The 20,293-nt window shown below is 37.7% G+C and overlaps 1 protein-coding gene across 1 annotated transcript; it reads right to left on the bottom strand.

Annotated features, from left to right (window-relative positions):
- Window positions 1-2,583: 2,583 nt before the first annotated feature.
- Window positions 2,584-19,380, bottom strand: LOC132172412 (30-kDa cleavage and polyadenylation specificity factor 30). The gene is made up of 7 exons (XM_059583908.1): window positions 18,787-19,380; window positions 17,841-18,218; window positions 10,059-10,221; window positions 9,783-9,893; window positions 9,202-9,270; window positions 6,656-6,742; window positions 2,584-3,881 (listed from the first exon to the last, which is right to left on the bottom strand). Exons 1-7 carry the CDS (start codon window positions 19,179-19,181, stop codon window positions 2,982-2,984), a joined length of 2,103 nt encoding a protein of 700 aa, XP_059439891.1. The 5' UTR covers window positions 19,182-19,380; the 3' UTR covers window positions 2,584-2,981.
- Between the last annotated feature and the right edge of the window lie 913 nt (window positions 19,381-20,293).

The following is a 20,293-nucleotide window of genomic DNA, read 5'->3' as shown; positions in this document are numbered from 1 at the left end:
GCAGACCGGATCATTAAAGCTCTATTACCTTATGTTAGATCATAGATCGGCTATGTTGAGCCAGCTAAGATGATTCGCCGGCCCATCATTTAAAACTCGGTCATTTTATTGTTCATCAAACCTATGCTCAGTAAATTTTATACTTATCTAAACTCGGTATACACGACACTCGGTCCTAAGACTCAGTATGCCGAGTCTTACATGGACTACCCAGGGTTATTGTCGAAATATTAAATGTACCTGCATAATAGTCTATTCATCATTTTATTACTCGACACGTGGACTCTCGGTAAGTCCACAGTAACAGGTAAACAGGTACTCGGTGAGTCCACAGTAACAGGTAAACAGGTACAACCCAATGCCTATAAAAGGAGGGTCTCCTTTCCGTTTTTAACAATTTCTTTTTCCCTCTCTCTAACCAAATATCTCTGGTTATCTTTATCTTCCAAGTTATATTTTCTCTTAAACACTGTGACTAACTTAGGCATCGGAGCTATCGCCAGCCGGACAATGCCAGCAGCTTTGATCCTTTCTCTTTGATTTTTACAATCGGTTGATTCCTCAATCGTCAAGCCATTTACAAGGCCCATTCCACGTCATCATTCGGAAAACTGCTTCAACACCTTCTTTGTGGCATCATTAAGACGGTTTACGGACCATTTGAATAGTCTTCCTATAAAGTTTCTTCTAGGTGTTTGAAATTCTCTCATCTCCCCCTATCATAATATAAATACATAATAATATATAAATAAATAAAACTTCAAAAAAAAAAAAAAAGAGAAGTTGAAAAAAGAGGTGCTCCAAATTCGACCAGTCGGCTACTAAAAAGAGACTTTTTTTCTTTTTGTTTTTTTTCTGTTTGTTGGACTTTACTAACAATTCGTGGGGCCCACTTATGGGGCTTTATTTTCTTTCTCTTGTTTCCACGCACTTCTCATATTGCTACGTTTCTTTTCCCTCCAAGTCTTCGTGATTTTTAGAAGTCCACTGGACCACTGCCTTTAGAGACCAACACCCACCCACATGCAAAGCAATCCGTAGGTTTAGAAAACAAGAGCTTCCTTATTTTGTGTTTTCTTTGCTTTGCTTTCTTATTCCATTTGCAACAATTTTGACGATTCCTACTAAAGATAATTTATTGCATTAATATTTTATTTAAATTTTAATTTACTTATTAATTAATATTTCACAATCAAATATAAAATACAAGAATTAGAATAAAACAAAGCATGATAATGCTAATATATATATATATATATATATGAACTTTTAAGCTATTATCAAGCTATCTCATAGAGGTTTTTTCTTTGTGCAAGCTTTTCCTTTTCATTGTGTCTTGATGTGTTGGTGTTTATGGTTGTGATGGCTTGATATTATTCGCTACAATATTTTAGTTTATTATTTCTTTAACTGTTGTGTTTGTTTTATTTTGTTGCGTTTGGGGTCTAAATTAGACAGTTGTTTTCAACTCTTGTTGTCTTTCTCAGAGAGGTTACCTCTCTTGAAGATAGTAAGCCCAAAACTTCCAAAAAACCTTTTCCTCTTTCTCTCCGCCTTCCCCTTCCTCTCTGAGCTCTCAATTTTTGGAGGCTAGGACACACACCAAATGGTGTCCAAAAGCTCATAATAGGTAAAAGATTCCTCATTTGGCCAATGTATACTTAGCTTCTTCTAATTAGCATGCGGACTAGATCATTAAAGTTCTATTACCTTCTTTGTGGCATCATTAGGACGGTTTACGGACCATTTGAATAGTCTTCCTATAAAGTTTCTTCTAGGTGTTTAAAATTCTCTCATCTCCCCCCTATATGATTTGTTACTAATCCAACTCTACTATAAACATTTAAGCATTAATTAGGGCATCCTTAATTCAAATTTAGTGTGAGGTATTACATCTCTCCCTTCTTATAAAAATTTCATCATCAAAATTTGATGCCTAAAATAATAAGAGGTCGAATGAATTTATCTTAATCAGGCATCGTCTACTTTTGCCTCTAGCTTCGTTTATCCATGATGGGAATCCGTTGTTTGGTGTGCCATATCCTCCTCATCTTCAAACAAATTAGGGTACTTTGCGCACATCTTGATTCAATTCTCACGAGCTTCTTCGACTCCATGGTTGCGACATAAGACCTTCACCAGTAGAATCTTCTTAGTTCTTAGTGCGCAATTCTTGCTCCTTGCTATTCATGATCATGACGAGTGCTTCCTTGTAAACCAATCCTTCTTGAATCTCTAATGGCTAGTACTCAACGAAAATGTATGGATTGGCTATTTACGAGCAATTCGAATTTTAAGAATTACAAATCCCTTTCAAATGAGCAATTTGGATTTTAAGGATTACAAACCCCTATAATACCCTAGATTTTCAACTTTCACCCAATCCAACTTACATCGCACATTCCAAACCGTTTGTTACATCAAACGGTCTAGATCGAAGGAATTGCAGTCCCTTACAATTCTGGAGAATTGAATGGGGGGCTTAATCCCCTTTGCTGGTAATCATCCAGATGACATCCCCCTATGCGATCTCAAGAGTCTTGTTTTTCACACCCTCTTAAAAACTTTTGGCTTGCAAAGTAGTGGTCTACAAAATACAGCAAGGCATTTATATATTTCTATCATTATTAGTAAATGGAGAATTTGTAAATCAACTTTGTAGCCTACTGATACAATAATGTTTTCTACAAATTTATTTACATGTAGGTTAGTATAGATCAATACTAAGTCCTCTTATCTGTTCATTATCCTTCCCATCATTTGCTACATTCTACATTAATATAACACATCCTAGCAATAAATTCAAACATTTTGAACAAATTTAAACAGGACAAAAATACACCACCCCAAATTTCTCAAATTACAACAAAAGAACTCGCAAAGAATTTGAATTTGATCATGTTTCCAAGAAAGCAGGTAAGAGTGATGGCCTCTCTGGTTAGTAAAAGTCACTCACTTTGCTGCTCGGCTGGTGGCATCAGTCAGTGATCAGAGGCAGTGGTAGCGTCTCCTTCCGAGCCTCGCCGCTTCTTCTTCCCTTCTCCATGCCTTGACCGCCTTGGTGCCTCATCCTCACTTTCACTCTCATCATTTCTGAAGTTATTACCAGCACCGTATTGATCTTCATGGTGAGCCTTGAATCCATGCTGATACTGTGTCTCATCATCTTGCCCACCACCCGGACTCGGCATCTCTTGACCCTTGCCTTGCTCTGAACCTGCACTATACCTGTCATTCCGATCATTAACCCTCAGATCTCTCCTCATAACCCGATTGGTGTTTTGAGAGGATGGTAGTGGCGGTGGTGGAAACATTTGGGGCATTCCCATTGGCCGGCTGGGTCGACCTGGATTTGTACCTACAACCCCCATCCCTCCCATAAAGGGGGCACGCGCTGGTCCCATCATCATCCCAAATCCACCGGCTGGAAATACCCCAGGTTGCAAAGGCCGCCCTCGAAACATCATACCAGGTGTGGGACCTGTAAAATCGCCAGAGAATCTTGGACCGTACGGTGCAAAAGCACGGGGGCCCACACCAAAAGGATCTGGCATAGGAAACCCATCTGGTGTAACAGGTCCATAAGATAACCCATCAGCACCCATCATTACAGGGGGATAACCCTGCGTCCCAGGCATAGGTCTGGCTCCACGTCCTAGTGGCATGTGAGGGGGCCACATAATTCCCCGGCCCCTTCCTCTGCCCTGAGTTGCTGCCCCAGGAGCCTGCTCAAAGCTCTCCTCCTCTTCTTCACTTTCTTCCTCTTCCTCTTCTTCGTTGTCCTCAAATGGGACAATATCCGGGTTTTCTCCTCCGTTGTCTGGATTGACTCCCTTTGCTTTCTCCTCCTCTCGTTTTGTTTCAGCTGCAAGTGAAATTGCCTGTACCCAAGTACAAAAAGACAACAACGATCAGATTCATCCACGTCTGACCATTTAAAATGACAGACAAAGAGAGGGCATAATGTAGTGCTATGCAGTTCTTAGGGTGTCTCCATCCACTTCATCACAAAAAGATGCCAGTCACAGGCAGGCTTGGGAAACAGTTTGATTGCACTAATGGGATCTTGATGTCCAATAATTAATTCTACCAAATGTTAAAATTGTTATAAGGTCAGTAAGCTGATTGCTCGCTACTGAGCCAAAACAACCTCCGAAATGTGTCTAAACAGACAACAATAAAGAAAAACCATGATCTAATGGGAGATGTTTTATAATGTCAAGTATTTCAAGATAAAAGGAGAAAATAAAGATAAAAATATTATTTTAGAATTTCATACAAAATTTATATAGCAACAAAATAAAAGCATTTTATGCATACAAAATTTGAAGTTCTAGGGGTTCCTTGCCATCAAAAAGAAAAACTGAAGTTCTATTCAGGAGTATCCTAATGCCTGCATACTGATTCTCAAAGCATCGCTAGTAGTAGTTCTTCTCAGTGCAGATAATCGTATCGCATATCATATTCCAAATCATCTTTGTAGCCATTATTTTCCCCCCTCTTAAATTATCTCAAAATTTAATACTGTTGTCCTGTAACGCATGGTATACCATTGGCAAATATTACAACGCAAGTATATCAATCCAAATAAACCATTTCTAGCAATGAATTTTGACTATGCGTAATCCATCTTCCACTAGCAAGCAGTTCTTCTGGATCATAATCTCCTCCACTGAATTTCACCCAACACAACCAGAAGGGTGGAGGATTGGGTAGAGTCTGATTGAACCTAACTCCATCCATAACGCAATGCATCATTCTATATTTTCATGCTACAAGAGCCAATGCATCATTGTTGGTTCTTCTCACTCACTTCACCTCTATGCCAATTGCAAGGGGAATATACAAGTAATGTTAGGATTAACATATTATTATTTTTTTATTAGTAATTAAATATTTATTGATAAAAGTGAGGCGCCCCCAAGTACACAAGAAGTATACACAGGATAACCAAAGCTAGCCCACAAAAGAAACCCAAAAACCCACCGAATACGCTCAAAACCTGAAACCCTCAAAGAATACATGACACTACATCACATAAGCCTTGCCTTTCCGCATCGAGAGGAAGAGATAGCATCGCCATAGTTAATGGAGCTTTTTAAATTTAACAGTTCCCTCTTGTCCTTAGACTTAGGGCGTGCTACCTTAACAACCCAATGATAATCGTCTTCAAAGGCCTCCATAATAGGATTAGCATATCATGTAACTGGCTTTTCTGTGTTCTTAAAATTCTTGAGAGAAGGTCCACCGAATGTTAGGCCTTATTTCTTACAAGACTGCATACTGAGAGATTTTATCTCCTTTTACAGCTGATGATTATTGGGACATGGAGATTATTATTTTTTTTTTGATAGGTAAGTAACTGATATTATTAAAAGCGTAGGGCGCCCCAAAGTACACTGGAAGTATACAACTAGGAACACCTAACTAGAAGGGGAAAAGCGTACAAGGAAATCAACATAGCTAAGCGAAACCGGAGAAACATAAGCTACAGTCCAGAGATAAAGAGTATGGAAACAATAGGCTAAAGTGTCCTCAATAGACCTCTCCACATCCTCGAAACACCTATTATTTCTCTCTCTCCATATACACCAAAAAAAGCAAATAGGCACCATCTTCCAGACTGCAGCACTCCCCCCCCTTCCTGCAGACCACCAACAGGCTAGCAACTCGAAAACCCGACTAGGCATCACCCATGATAACCCAAAACGGCCAAAAAAGGCACTCCACAAAGCAGACGCCACCTCACAATGAAGAAGAAGATGATCCACCGTCTCTTCACTCTTCTTGCACATCCAACATCTGTTCACCACAATCACATTACGCTTTCTGAGATTATCTAATGTCAGAATTTTCCCCCAAGCTGCCAACCACACAAAGAACGCTGCCCTAGGGGGAGCCTGAGTCCGCCACACCCTCTTCCAAGGAAACCTCCTCCCTTCCGAACAAGCCAAAGAGAAAAAGAGATACTTGACCTTGAAAGAACCTCTCTTGGAAGAGTTCCACCATAACTTATCTTCCGACCCTCTTCTTACTCTAGTAGAATGTAACACCTGGAAAAAGGAGGCAAAGGCCTCTCTTGGAAGAGTTCCACCATGGAGATTATTATTATTATCGAAGTAATTTAGATTTGACGTTGAACTTGGGGTTGTTATTTCTACCTGTCCCTTCAATAGCAATACCTAGAGTGTAGTGTGCCATCAAGATCACAGAAAAAAAACTAACCGTGTCAAAATTTATTATCAAATTATTTCTCACCTTGTTCCCACACAAGGACCCTATCATTGCCCCATCTACCTTGGCAAATCTTTCTCACTAACTTCTTTTAAAAAACAAACACGCTTTAATATTCCTCTGACCTAGGAAAAGGTATCATTTGCTGAGAGATTGAGAGGGGTTTGGGCACAATAGGTACGTATTTCAACACACCAAATCTAGTATCTTATGTGTGATAATATTCTAAACACTTCCATTTACATACATGCACACATGCTTATATAACCCCCGCTTCATGCTAACAAGATACATATACATTTCCCATTTTTCGTATATTTTGCTCCTTTTTCTTTTCTAGTTTTCCTTTATTCCTCTTTTTCATAAACCTGTCATCTAATCAAATATGCTGCATCCCAAAATAAATCAAAAGAAAGCATACCATAAGTTCACTATCTGGCTCAACATAAAGCAAGGAAGCCAACTGCTCACCAACAGAAGGCTCTAGCTCCTGGCAGTCTCTACTTATCTGCGATAACAAATACATAACAATGAGATCAGTTGGTGCTCAAGCTAAAACAGGGCCACAAGGTATGTGTCTCACAAGCCAGATATAAATATTGAGAATAGAAATCATAGCAAGTAAAGAAAGTGATGAAATGGAAGCCAAGATTGGCACAAACATGCAGAGTCACGTAGTTAATTACAATATTTCTTTGCACGAGTTGTTGTCCTTTCAATTCATTTTCAAAAAGCAACTATCACTTTCCTTTGACCTTTTGGCTAGAAAATAGAAGCAATAAAAGAAAAATATGTTTCCTCCTTACTCCAGAAAATGTCACCAGAAGCTCTCTCAAGGATTATCACCAAAATCAGCATTGGTTAACTCAACTTCTCCCAAGAAAGTACAAGTGGGAAATCAGCATACTTTATTCGCTTTCTATTGGTGTGTATTTTGATTTTCGTGACAATTATTAGCTTCAACTTGAAGAAAACTTTGGCTTTTGGCTTCAGAAAATTACCTTTTCAATGCATAAGCAAAATTTAAATTTTAACATTTAAAAGCAAATGTAGTTTGCAGGATCCGCCATTACGGATAGGCATGTAATGACAGGTGAATGCCAAGTGTCCAACCCAGACAATTTGTCTTCCTCCCACATTTTATTTACATGCTATTAACTATAGATTTACAAGCCATTTCAAATGGGGATTTCCATTGCATTTTCTTTGTGTAAAGATCACCCCCACCCCCGCATCCCTCTTCAATAATGGAGCAAAACCAAATATCTAGGTAGCTCCTTATACTCAAACATACTGCACCTGTCCTAAGATGATGTTGTCATCAATCTCTCTCTAAATCAATCATTGTGGAGGGGCAGAATGACAGGTGAATACCAAGTGTCCAACTTATACAATTTAGCTTCCCTGCACATTGTATTCACATGGTCTTAACTATAGAGGGAAAATGGGGATGCCTATTGTGATTTATTTGTGCAAAGACCACCTTTCTTCCTCACGTCTTTCAGCAATAAGCAAAACCAAATATCTGCCAAGATCTTATTTTTGGCAAATGTATTGTGCCAGAGTTCTTTTTTTTTTTTTTTTAATAAATAATTCAAATTCATTAAAAACGAGGAGTGTAACCTACTAGCCTTAGTGCACAAAAAGTATATAAGAGAGCCCCTAAGGTATAAAAAAGGAAGAACAAAACTCCAAATATTCAAAAAAAAAAAATTAGAAACAGGCAATCTAAACAAAGCTACTATCCATGTATAAAAGGATTGGAACAGCATCTTCTTTAACTCTAACATTGCCATCTCACAATCTTCAAAGCTCCTTGTGTTCCTTTCTCTCCAAATACACTGCATTAAACATAAAGAAGCCAACCTCCACAATTCCAAAACCTTACGTTGTCCCAATTGTCCCTCCCAACTCACCAACAAATCCCTCACCTTGGAGGCATAACTCATACAATCCCAAACAACTGAGAAAGCGAGCTCCATAATTTTCTACGGAAAAAGAAGAGCTCTAAAAGAATGTTGTTGTTAATCTCTCAGTAAATCAAGAATGAAAATCACATAGAAAAAAAAGAAAGAATAAATAAATAAGCAGAAGGCTTATAGGGAATTAAATACTTCTATATGAAGATCCTGCAATTCTTCTTTAATAAGTAAAGTTGTATAATGAAGTAAAGATCCTGCATTTTTACTTGAATAACATTGCTGTCCTAAAATTTAGAACAGACCACCCAATTGTATAATCAAATCCATATTGGTTTTAGTATCAATTTCGAACTCCGGTTATCATTCCTGAAGAAAAATGATATCAATTTCGAACTCCAGTTATCATTCCTGAAGAAAAATGATATCATAACGACAACAAAGAGTTTTGGATACTACTTATCAAAACAAAAACAAAGAGTTTTGGATACTGTTTCCTGTAGAGCTGTTTCTGCAATCCCTTTCACGAGAACTATTTGAGCAGGATTTAGGACTTGCAAAATGGAGAAGGTGGGGAAAAAAACAGATTACAAATGAAGCTTTTTATGCTAAACTTGTCAAATAGTGTGGTTGCTTGGTCAGTTTAATTCAAGCTGCAGCTAAAATACACCACAAGGTGGGGAGACTAGCACATCCCTCACATACATGACTGTGTTTGTGCGTGTAGACAGCAGTGAGTCTCATACGCATGTAGGCCTTCATGTGTATACTTTAAAGGGCAGGTGAGGATCGGTTTACTAAATCCAATCTCTATGTGAGGCTAGGCAGAGCCAGGCTCAAGGCAACTTAATGCACCTATCTCAATGGTTTGGCCTAGCCCAAACCTGGCCATAGTTCAAGCTCAATAAGAAAAACAAGAAGGAAGAAGAGAAGCAGAAGGAAAAGAACAAATCAACAGCAGCAGCAACAAAAAGAACAGAAAAACAACTCTTGACTATCAGCACAAGTTCAGCTTTAAGAAGAAAAGAGAAAAGGCACAAAATAATACCTTCACTGGTAAGTTCTCATTGAATGGATTCCGTAGATGGCGAGTTTTGTGGAAGGACAATTCACATAACTGCATATAAGAAATTACAATTAGCCGTGACAAACTTTTACTTATCATCATTGCCTGTCTCCATATTAGGATATTGATTTCTACTAGAGTTTCAAACAAATGCCAAAAGTTCAGAAATCCCACGTAAATTTTAATCTCACTTAAAGCTTCAGAAAAACCGACTCAGGTAAATGTTATACATATCTTGAAAGCTCCTTCTACAATATATAATTGCATTTCACAAAACAAGTGCATTGATCTGTAACATGAATCTCAAGAAAGAAACGAAAAACAGAATGAAGCTCCTCTAACATGTGCATACCAAATTTTTGGAACTCAAATTGACTTGAAAAGAGAAATACAATAAAATTAAAGAACTCAAGCGGCATTTGGTAGGGTGAATAGCAACCTTGTCAGGATCATGGTTTTTGTCATCATTCGCAGCATAAGAATTTTTGAGGCAGGTGAAATACTAACAAAAACTGGAGAAAATGCCTGACATAAGTTGGTACCATCGAGAAAAAAACGCATACCTTTAACCATTTGACAGAGAAATTCCGGCCATAATGTGCAGTTCCATGTGCATATTTCCAGTTGCCCCCACCTACAGAACCACCAATTCTTGATGTCATCTTGGCACAACCCTGACAAAACATATACGTCTTTGCATTTACTTTGAACGAACAAAAACAGAGATTTCAATCGACCAGGTGGAATGTAAAACCTAGTAGCTATGTAATCATCAAGAACTACACAGATCTAGAGCACAGAATAAATATCCCTTGTAGGATATTGAATCCAAAATCTACCTGGAAATGTCGAGTCCGATTGACTGAGAAAATCAAAATCACATTTTCGGCAGAGTCAAAAGCTTCATTCAGTTTAGCTTCGTTGCTCCTTTGAGTTGCCCATACTCCTTGTTGCACAGATAATTCCAAATTTTCACGGTTGCAACTTTTAACAATAAAATACCTGAGGTTCCATGTTTGAAAATAAATTAGAATCAAATTCATATAAATCCAACCTAAATAAACAGAAGAATGTTCTGTAACTGGAAAAAAATAATGTACAGCATCAAATTAAAAATGCAATCGAAAATTAATAGTCACAAAAGCAGCTGTGAATGGCACTAAAGAATATGCCTTCAAATAGCTGATCCAGCATTCAGTCTCTAATCCTACATCATAAAACAGGACGGCCTGAAAACTAATAAAAAAAAGGTATACAGGCATACAAGTTCATTACGATAGCCTGCTGGCATATAGTCAAGTGGCAAAACAAGTGTGCTAACCACAGAATGCAAAAACTTTCCTAAATCTAGCTAGACGGTCCATTGAATTAACAGGCTAATTTAAAACTTTAGTTGCAGGGAATGTAGTGTAAACTGGAACCTTTTTTTTATATATATAAGCTGTAAACTGGAACTTTATAGTTGGACCAATAAATATTATTAATATTACAAAGACATACACTCATGTAAAAGTGAGGTAAGATACTTGGAAACTTTTCAGATAATGGGTGATTCTTGAAAAGAACCTGACTAGCAATTATGTACCTTCATACTTACTCTATTGTTATAATGGTACTTTTTCATTTTTATTGGTAGGTTAACTATGGACCCAACGAGTCTTTTTTTTTTTTCGGGCTGAATAGTATTGGGGACAAAAATCTAAAAAGTCAACAAGATCTAAAAGATTAGAGGAAAAGAAATTAGAACCAAAGATACAAACCAATCTAAGAGGGCACTCAATAAAGAGGATTTTAGCTGAAGTACATTAGACTTGCGGTCCTCCAAAAGACATGGATTTCTTTCTCTCCAAATGCTCCACATTAGTAAAGTAGAGATGACTTTCCATATGACCTCTTTAGATTGTCCCCGCCCTTGTGTCTTCCAACACTGAAGAAGCTCAACAACATTGCTAGGTATGACCCATGAGACTCGGATAAGGAGAGAACCAAATGTCATATCTCACTGGTAAACTCACAATGGATGAGGAGGTGGTTTACGGTCTCCTTGATCTTCTTGCAAAGACAACACCAATTAACCAAGGTAAGACCCTACCTCCTAAGGTTATCCATCGTAAGTATTTACCCAAAGTTACCATCCAAGTGAAGAAAGCAATACGAAGTAGAGCCTTCACCTTCCAAATGCTCTTCCAATGAAAAAGAGAAGACTCGCCAGACTATAATATATTGTAATAGCTCTTCACTTCAATTCTATGATTACAAGTTGGGGACCACAACATTTTATCTGTCTCTCTCGAAAAGGTTACAAAATATTGAGGAATGCAATAAGGGACTCAAGCTCCCAATCCTGGGCCACCTTAAAACAGTTCGGGTTCCAATGGACATAAGTGTCGGAATAGTCCACGTAATCTCAACGCTAAAGCTTCATAGGACCCAATGAGTCTTGAACCCATGACTTCACCCTACACCCTGTTTTTGCAAGTGGATGAGGTGCTATTTGAGTTAAAGCTCATTACCTGTAATCTAATAAGGATACTTATTATTACCACATTGAATTTTGAGAACTTCTTCAAGAGAACAGAATGCTACTAACTTCATATCCTTACAGCCAAATTAACCAACCTACATATTTTGCAACAAAGAGTGCTAATAATGTGCCACTAGTTTCTATAAAGTATGAGAAAGCCTTCTAGAAACCCAATTTTATTGTCATCCAAAATCCCCAATCAGGAGAAGAAGTTCCTCTCTCCAAAGGGTTTGGGCCAATTGCATTTATCAAGAAAGGTGAAATTAAATTTACTAGTTCTTCTTTCCTCAAATATAAATTATGAGTAAGAAAGAAAAGGCAATGCCCAAGGACTCATGAGATATAGAAATAACTACAGCCTAACCGACAACAATCAGAACCAAAAACTATGAAAATTTATGAAATTGATAAAGGACAAAGAATAACCAAATCTTGGATCAACTGAGAGCCAGAAGAGTAGAACAATCTCTTGCATTTGTGCAAGAGATTGGTTCTGTCAATCAAATTATTATTATTCATCAACAAAAAAAAACAATCTCTTGCATTTGTGAAGCAATATCTTGATGCACTCAAAATGCTCGTTCCAACTGCTTCACATCAGGCAATGTAGCACCGACCTGCAGTCTACACCATCCCTAGCCACACCCTCCTAGCCCTCTCCAGCTATCCAACATCTCAATTACAGATATTCCCCAACCAGTACATAACAAGGCAAACACCATAAGTTAACTATTGAAGGCAGTCTATGGCCTTTCATACAGGACTTGACAATAGTAACTCCAAATTTTCTTACATCCAGGCTAAGGGGGAAAAAAATAAACGTCCTAATAAAACCCATAAGATGTAAGAATTTAGTTGTCTTATCACCTCTCCGCAACCAAGTACGCCTCAACTTTTAGCCCAAAATATATCACACAAAGAATATAAATCTCAAACACAAATTCTTCATCTCCATTTCACTTTCCGTTTCCCAGAAGGATCCATTTTTTCTTCATCTAACTACTCTTTGAACTATCATTTCAAATCTGCACCTCCTCTAAGTATTTTGCAGAAAATGATTTTTTACTTCCCTGCAAAATAAGAGGAATAGCATCAATGTTCAACCTACAAGACCTCTGAAAACATTTCTCGTAAAGTTAAAATGGCCAAAAGCCTCCACAGGATGCCATATTTTATCCCAATGACAGATGTGCACGCATAGGGCCTCCAAGGCGCATAACCATTCATGTCCAAATGAACTAGGCACATCAGCTCTTCAACAAAACTGGAACTCGCTCTGTTTTTCTTTTCTTTATGCCTCCTTTTTTTTTCTAGTAGAGATATCACTTAACTACAATGCCTGATGGCACACTGTTCGATTTGATTTATTAATTACAGTTTTCTTCTTTCTACGCTTGATGCTAACCCCTCTCAACATCTTCATATCAATGTTTCTCAAGGAAAATACTTATTATCTAACCAAATAGCAGATCGTTTCTTGTCTGACAAAATTTCCCAATAAATTGCACATAAGTAAATAAATCAAACAGCAGAACGACCAACTACCAACTTCATTCATCTCCACCAGATTATGTGACTGACATTTTCTTTATCTCTCCTTCCTTGGGAATTATGTATGATAACAAAAATAATCATCCTTAGGTATCTCTTACCAACAACTTTAGTTATTCCCACATTCCTATGCAATAAATTAATAAAATTCCAACACCAATGTATCTTGCCTTACCAATCAAGAAATCTATATTCTAAAGCATCTTTTAACAAAAGTAGCATTTAGGCTTTGTGCTTCTTTGTGATAAGTAATCAAGAGATATTATTAAAGGCATAGGGCGCTCCCAGGTATACAGAGAGTATACATGAAAGGCCACCTAACTAGTAGGAGCAAAAAGAACAAAAAAATCATGATAACTAAGCACCAAATGAGAAACAAAAACAGTTGTCCAAAGATACAGGGTTTTGAAAAATAAAGACTTAATACTCTCATCAACATCTAAGGCCCTCCCTTCTTCAATGATACCAAAAACACATAGCTCTTCCAGAAGGATCTTCTTCTTCCTTTCTACATTGCCAAACACCTCCTTATTCCATCTCTTCAAATCAACTTTCAAAGCTTTGAGCTTGCTACCTAAGATGAGGCTCGGAGTGCCTTGGAAAAGATAAAGAGTTTTTTTTTTATAAGTACCTTGGAAAAGATAAGAGTCCCACCACTGTTTCACCCTATCCGCGAAACCCTCAAACTGTAGCCAAATGTTTTCAAATTTGAAGGGCATACTACCCCTATGAAAGTCACCATAGTCGAGCAGGATCAAGAAATGATCCGAGCAAAGTCTAGAAAGCCACCTCTAAGACACACTAGGAAATTGGGCTTCCCACTCCAAGAAGACCAGGAATCTATCAATTCTAGACCAAGAGAATCATTCCCGATTATTTGACTACGTAAAAGTTCCGCCAACAAGAGGGAGGTCCATCAGACCCTGATCAAAAAAGAAATCAAGAAAAATCCACCATAGCTAGGCATAAACGAGCATCGCCTAATCTCTCACTTGGGAATCTGGTAAAATTGAATTCACAATACATCAAGGCAAATTCCACCAGCTGAGCATGCCAGAACTCATCCCAAATGAGCCTTCTATCCCTATTAGAATTTAGGCCATAAACGCCCACAAAGGCCCAAGTGAAATGATCGTCAACATTTCTAAAGGTGACAGTCAACGAGAATTACCCCACACACTCATCGATCTTCTCCACCACCCTCCTATCCCACATAATCAAAACACCACCTACAGCCCCTCTAGAGTCCAAACAACACCAATCCACATGATGGCAACCCCACAAACTAAGCAAGACACTACGAGAGATGACTTCAAGCTTAGTTTCTTGTAAACAGACAATGTCAACCTTCCATTCTCTGAGTAAGTTTCTCATTCTCAAACATTTATCCCTTTCATTCAACCCTCTCACATTCTAGGATAACAGTTTAGGCTTCATTAAAAACTAATAACCCCCTTTCCTTACCTTTACCACAGCTTGAGCTTTCGCCTTTTGAATCTTAAATTGACAAAACACTCCAACCTTCTTAACTCCCTACTACCTTTGTTCCCTCGTTTAGAACTAGAGGCTGAGCCCTAATGTCTATGACGAGCTTCAACTTCCATAGTTGTCAAAATAGCCAAAGACAGTTCCTCAAAACCCACACATGAGACCCCCACAACCCGATCGATTTCCTTCACTCTTTGCACCACCCAATCTGAGTAATCAAAACTTGAGCCATAAGAATTCCCCTAAATAGCAAAGGGATAGGAATTTAGAGGGGAGCAAAGAAAGGCTTCCACCCCATTGAACAGCTCCACATCCCAATAAAGTGACAGATAGAGAGCAAGCTGTTTATGCCACCCATCACAACCCACTTTCATCCCAGCTAGAGCAGACAAGGCAAGTCCATAACCTTTATCCCCAATATGATCGGTCTCCTATGAGGAAAAGCAATCCAAGGGAAAGCAAGGACCAGAGGGGATGAAAACCTATGAGGGAGAAAAACTTCCCTTTTTTTACAGCAAGAGCCCACACATCGTCAACAACACTTGAGATGAAGCCTCCAGACTGTATAACCAGTACCTCAACACCACTTGGCAACTCACCGACAACTTCCGAGAGAGATGGATAGAAAGGTTATCAAAAAACTACAACCTCCATGGGCCACAACTTTAAGTTTTATTTTCATAATTAAATCACTTACAATCAACTCATAAAGAAAGGACCCAAATAAGGGGAGAATCCACTCTTCGCAGAATCAACCATATATATCTTCTCTTTTGGTATATTTGCATCAGGCTTAGCCCCATCCATAGAATTAGCCAAATATTTTTTGAAACTTGTATCAGGCTTAGTTTGCATTGGGCAATATTTGCATCTGATTGGGGAACCTTCATATGATTATAGCAAGTACATCAAGTTCCTTTCTTTCAAAAGGTCTTTCACCCACCACCACCCCCAACCCAGCTATTTTCATTAGTAATCCAAGAGAATATAGGTCCCAAAGTTGATTTACCACACGCTACCAAGTCGAGTCTCTTTGTTCTAAGTAGAAATCCATTGTTTTGTAATATGAGCAAAACAAAATAATCTAGAGTATACACAAACACTAATTTCATCAACCATTGTTAGCCAAATCCAATAGAATTGATGAAATTCAACAAGCATCTACATGTGTTCTAATTGATCTAATCCCAGATCTACTAAAAATAGGATCCAGAAATGAGACAAATCAATATAATCTCTCAGCAGGTATAACAGACGTTGGTGGGTTCAATCCTCATCTAAAATTTAATTGTTATTTCTTCTTCATACTATACAAACCAGCAGAGACAAGCACATATATGTGCATATTTACATGTCGATGTATGTCTTTATATTTATATATTGACTAATTTATCCAAAATAGAGAGATGATAAAGAATGCACCATTTTCATGAACTATGCTCTTTAATATAGGTAAATTCAAAACCCCAACAACCATACGTGATTGAACCTGTGACCCTCACCCTCCACGTACTTATGGGGAGAGGAGATGCTATTAGATCCCAAAGACCACTGGCATGACTAGCATAAAACTCACAATAGATACACCAACGAAACCATAAAAAGGAAAATAAAATATTTTTTTGATAAGTAATTCAATCTCATTAGAAAAGCACAGAGGGGTGCAACCTTAGTACACAAGAAGTATATAAGAGAAGCCCTGATCAAGGGAAAAGATGAATTAAAGTTCAAATCAAAAAGAAAGAAAAAAAAAAAAAAAGGTTATGGTGTGCTCCTATAAAGAGTGGATTTCCATTGTTTTGGAAAGGAAGTGGAAGCAAGGTTCCATGTGTATAAAGCGTTGAACATAATCCTTTTTAGCTCTAGCACTGAAGTCTCTATATCTTCAAAGCTCCGTGCATTCCACTCTCTCCAAATACACCACATTAAACACAACAGAGCCAACCTCTAAACTTCCAAAATATAGCTCCAACAGGGTTCCATATTTCAGCCAAAGTTCAATATATTACTTATATCAAACATTAAGTTGTGGCCAATCCATTTATGATGTCCTCTGCCTAAAATAAATAAATTTCCCATCGGCAAGAATTTAACCACAAGGAAAGACATTAAGGCACCCAAAGGTGTCAGCCACAGAATTGTGGCATAAAAGCAGCTGATTTGCGGTCAAGGCATTTTCCATAGCAACACTAAGATGAAATAGTTGAGGCATAAACCATAACTGCAACTAGAAATATAGGTTTTAAGAGATTTTTTTTTTAAGTAAAGCAAATTTATTAAAAGTACAAGGATCACAACCCAAGTACATAAGAAGTATACAAGAGAAAACACCCAACATTAGAAATATAGCTTTAGGTACCTTAAAACCAACATACTCTGCTTCACAAAATATAACCATTTCAAAAACATTTAGAAAAGAAAGTTTGTTTCCTATCACACTTTAGGCATCAAAAATGATTTAACATTTATCAGAGGACAGCAACTTAAACACCAAATACCTTTTACAAAACTTCTGATTACCTTAATATAAATGTAGCTATACCATTTTTATTTTTTTTTCCTTTAAAAAACACATGAAGAAAAAATCAAAAAAGGAAATACGCAGAAAAAGACTTCATTCCAAGTCCTTAAGCAAAAATTGGGCCATGAATTTATCATGGAGATTTAATTTCCGTTTTAGATGTTCCAAGCAAACAAAAATTATAATGAAACATTACACTGCATAAGATGAGAAGCAAATCCACACATCAAATGGTGTTTGCTTTCATTTTAGATTTCCCAAGCAAACAAAAATTATAATGGTAAAGTACAACACATAATATGAGAAGAAAATCCATACATCTAATGGTCAAAAATGAGAACAGTACAACATAAAGTTGAACAAGGATCTAAATTAACTAGCATAAGCTTAAGGGAGGCTAACTACAGCTGTTAAATGAGGACAGAATTCTTTTGGGCAATTATTGGTTGAATAATGGGCCCTTCATGGCATGCCCGTATAAATATACAAAACCTGATTTACATAACCTAATAAAAGACCGCAGGACTCTGAACACACCTAGATATTCCTTGAGGCAAAGGTGTAGCAGTTCTGCTTGTCTGATTAGGCAGGCCATTTGGAGCATTTTGTATCTGATTCTGGCTGACCTGCTGTTGGGGCTGTTGCTGCTGCTGGACATTAGCAGACTCAATTGTTGAAGGTTTTCCAACCAAGCCTTGATTAACAATGTTGGGACCTTGTGGAAACTGAGGTCTTTCTGCTTGTTGAGCGAAACCAGCATTTCGTTGTTGAAAAAATCTGTTCGAAGAGTTATAGTTGTAAGAATTTAAATGCTGAATCTTCTGAAGGACCTCTTCAACAGAAGGTGGAGGTCCAGGCAGTTTTGCATGGCGATACCGACAATCAGGACCATTTGGACAAAAACCCAACTTGTACCTGCAAAATTACAGAAATTTTCAATTAAGCAGATACATCTTCTATTCTCTTATTATATGGTGACGCTTTGCCTCACACTATACACAAAATTAATCAAAAAAACTACATATCACGTAGTAAAGCCATTTATGCAAAACAAAGATTTCCAGCTTTTTGCAATGCAGTATTATCGAGCAAGTTCTATGTTAATCACAATCAGCCCTCCACCATAAATCTTAAAGATAAATAATCAACAAAATATTCGAACAAGACAAGGTGATATACATCCTCCAGATACTGGTACAAACAAGAAAGTTGCTCCTTATAGAACGAATTTCACACATATTCAAAAACCTCATTCTTGGAATCTTGTACTCCTTATTCGTCTACGCACTTAATCACAAAAAGAGAAATAAAATAAGTCACAATTACACCCTACCCATCTCAATTAACCTCACAAAGCATAACCACAAATGTCCTATCAAACCCAAATCCAACAATGCCAAAAGAAGCATCACCCACCAAACAAAAGCAATCAAAAACGACAACGCAGCATGGATAAACAAAAATAGAAGCAACACACACATACATGTTGCACTCCTTGATATCTTCGTTGGTGTGCTTGTACACGCAGTCCTGCTCGCGACACTCCCCGTAGAGGCGGAAGAAGCGGCACACGGGCATCCGCGACTTATCGTACTGATGGAGGAAGCCGCAGGCGTCGCCCTTCATGCACAGGCTGCGCAGCCAGTGCCGGCACACCGTCTGCCTGAAGCTCCGCCGCCCCAACCCCGCGTTGCCCCCCACTCCGCCCTCCGCTGTTGGGCCGGATCCCACCGTGACCACGTTGGGGTTGGCGGCTGCAGCGGCGGTGGAATCTGATTGCACGATGTGCGGCCCCGACACCGTGGCAGCGTTGGCGGTGAGACCGGCGTCCAGGCCGCCCTCGAAGTCGAAGCTGAGAACTCCCTCCGAGTCCTCCATTGAGGGGATTCTTTGAATGTATGTGGGTTTTTGTTAGTGGTGGTGGTTATGTTGGTTAGAGAATTAGGGTTTTGGAGAACATTTGGATTGATTTTAATGGAGGAGTTAAAGACTTACGGGGTTGCTGGCTTTTTGCGTTAAACACCGGAGAAAATTCAAGTAAGTCAATGATCGCAGAGTAGCGTGGGTTTTTGATGAAGAGAAACAACAACCAAAAAAACCTTGAATTGAATAAGGTTTTTTTTTTTTTTTTTTTTCATTGGAAAATGAGATTTTTAAAAATATAATTAATTTTAAAATCGTGCATTTTTTTAAAAATACCTCATTTGCCTCCAATTACTTTAATAGATAAAAATCGCAATGTAAAATGCACCCTTAATTACCTAATGAATTACAAAATTTGATCTTAGTTGCAAATTAAAATCTTAATATAAATCCCCCTCTTGTGTGTGGACATGTCAAAAAAAAAAAAAAAAATCCTTAATCTAAATAAAATACATTAACTAAATATAATGAAAATTCATACAAAATGCGCTTAACACCTATTTAACTAATAGATTTAGATTAGAGCCTCGGAGACAGGCCAAGTGAAGATTGGCACTCGATGTCTTGAGGAGCAGCCCACAAAAGGGAAAGCGTTAGTCATATTTGTTTTATTATCTTTAAAATGACTAGTTAATTTGGAGATTCCTTATAATATTTTATAAAATTCAGTTTTACCTAATAATTAGGCAATGTGAAACTTAGTACTCATGATTATCTTTATAAATCATTCACTCTATGTGGATTATTTATCATCTTCTAATATATGGGACCAGGTGCTACATACCCCCTCAAAGTTCAAAAACTTTCAATTAAGAATATTGAATTTTTAATTTATTTCAATTACCTCATTTCGTTAAGATTTTCCATTAAATACTGTCAAATTTTTCAATTATAAAAAATAAAGTGAAAAATTGTAAAGAACGGGGGTATTTTGATAATTTTGACAAGATTTTAACGGAAAATTCTAACAGAGTAAAGTAATTGAAATTTTGATACCTTAATTGAGAGTTTTTAAACTTTTGAGAGTAGTATTAAAATAATCCAAATGGTTTCTGAGCCTCTCGAAT

Source organism: Corylus avellana, chromosome ca2 (assembly GCF_901000735.1).
Source record: "Corylus avellana chromosome ca2, CavTom2PMs-1.0".
In the NCBI taxonomy this organism is placed as follows: domain Eukaryota; kingdom Viridiplantae; phylum Streptophyta; class Magnoliopsida; order Fagales; family Betulaceae; genus Corylus; species Corylus avellana.
Note: the sequence above shows the minus strand (reverse complement) of the source record. Positions and strands in the feature narration are given on the sequence as shown.

Coding starts and splice junctions, on each gene's coding strand:
- LOC132172412 (XM_059583908.1), bottom strand. CDS start 19,181: ATGGAGGACTCGGAGGGAGTTCTCAGCTTCGACTTCGAGGGCGGCCTG. Junction 10,222..17,840: donor TTGCCTCAAGGAATATCTAG/GTGTGTTCAGAG, acceptor ATGGAACCTCAG/GTATTTTATTGTTAAAAGTT. Junction 3,882..6,655: donor AGCCAGATAGTGAACTTATG/GTATGCTTTCTT, acceptor ACTTGGGTACAG/GCAATTTCACTTGCAGCTGA.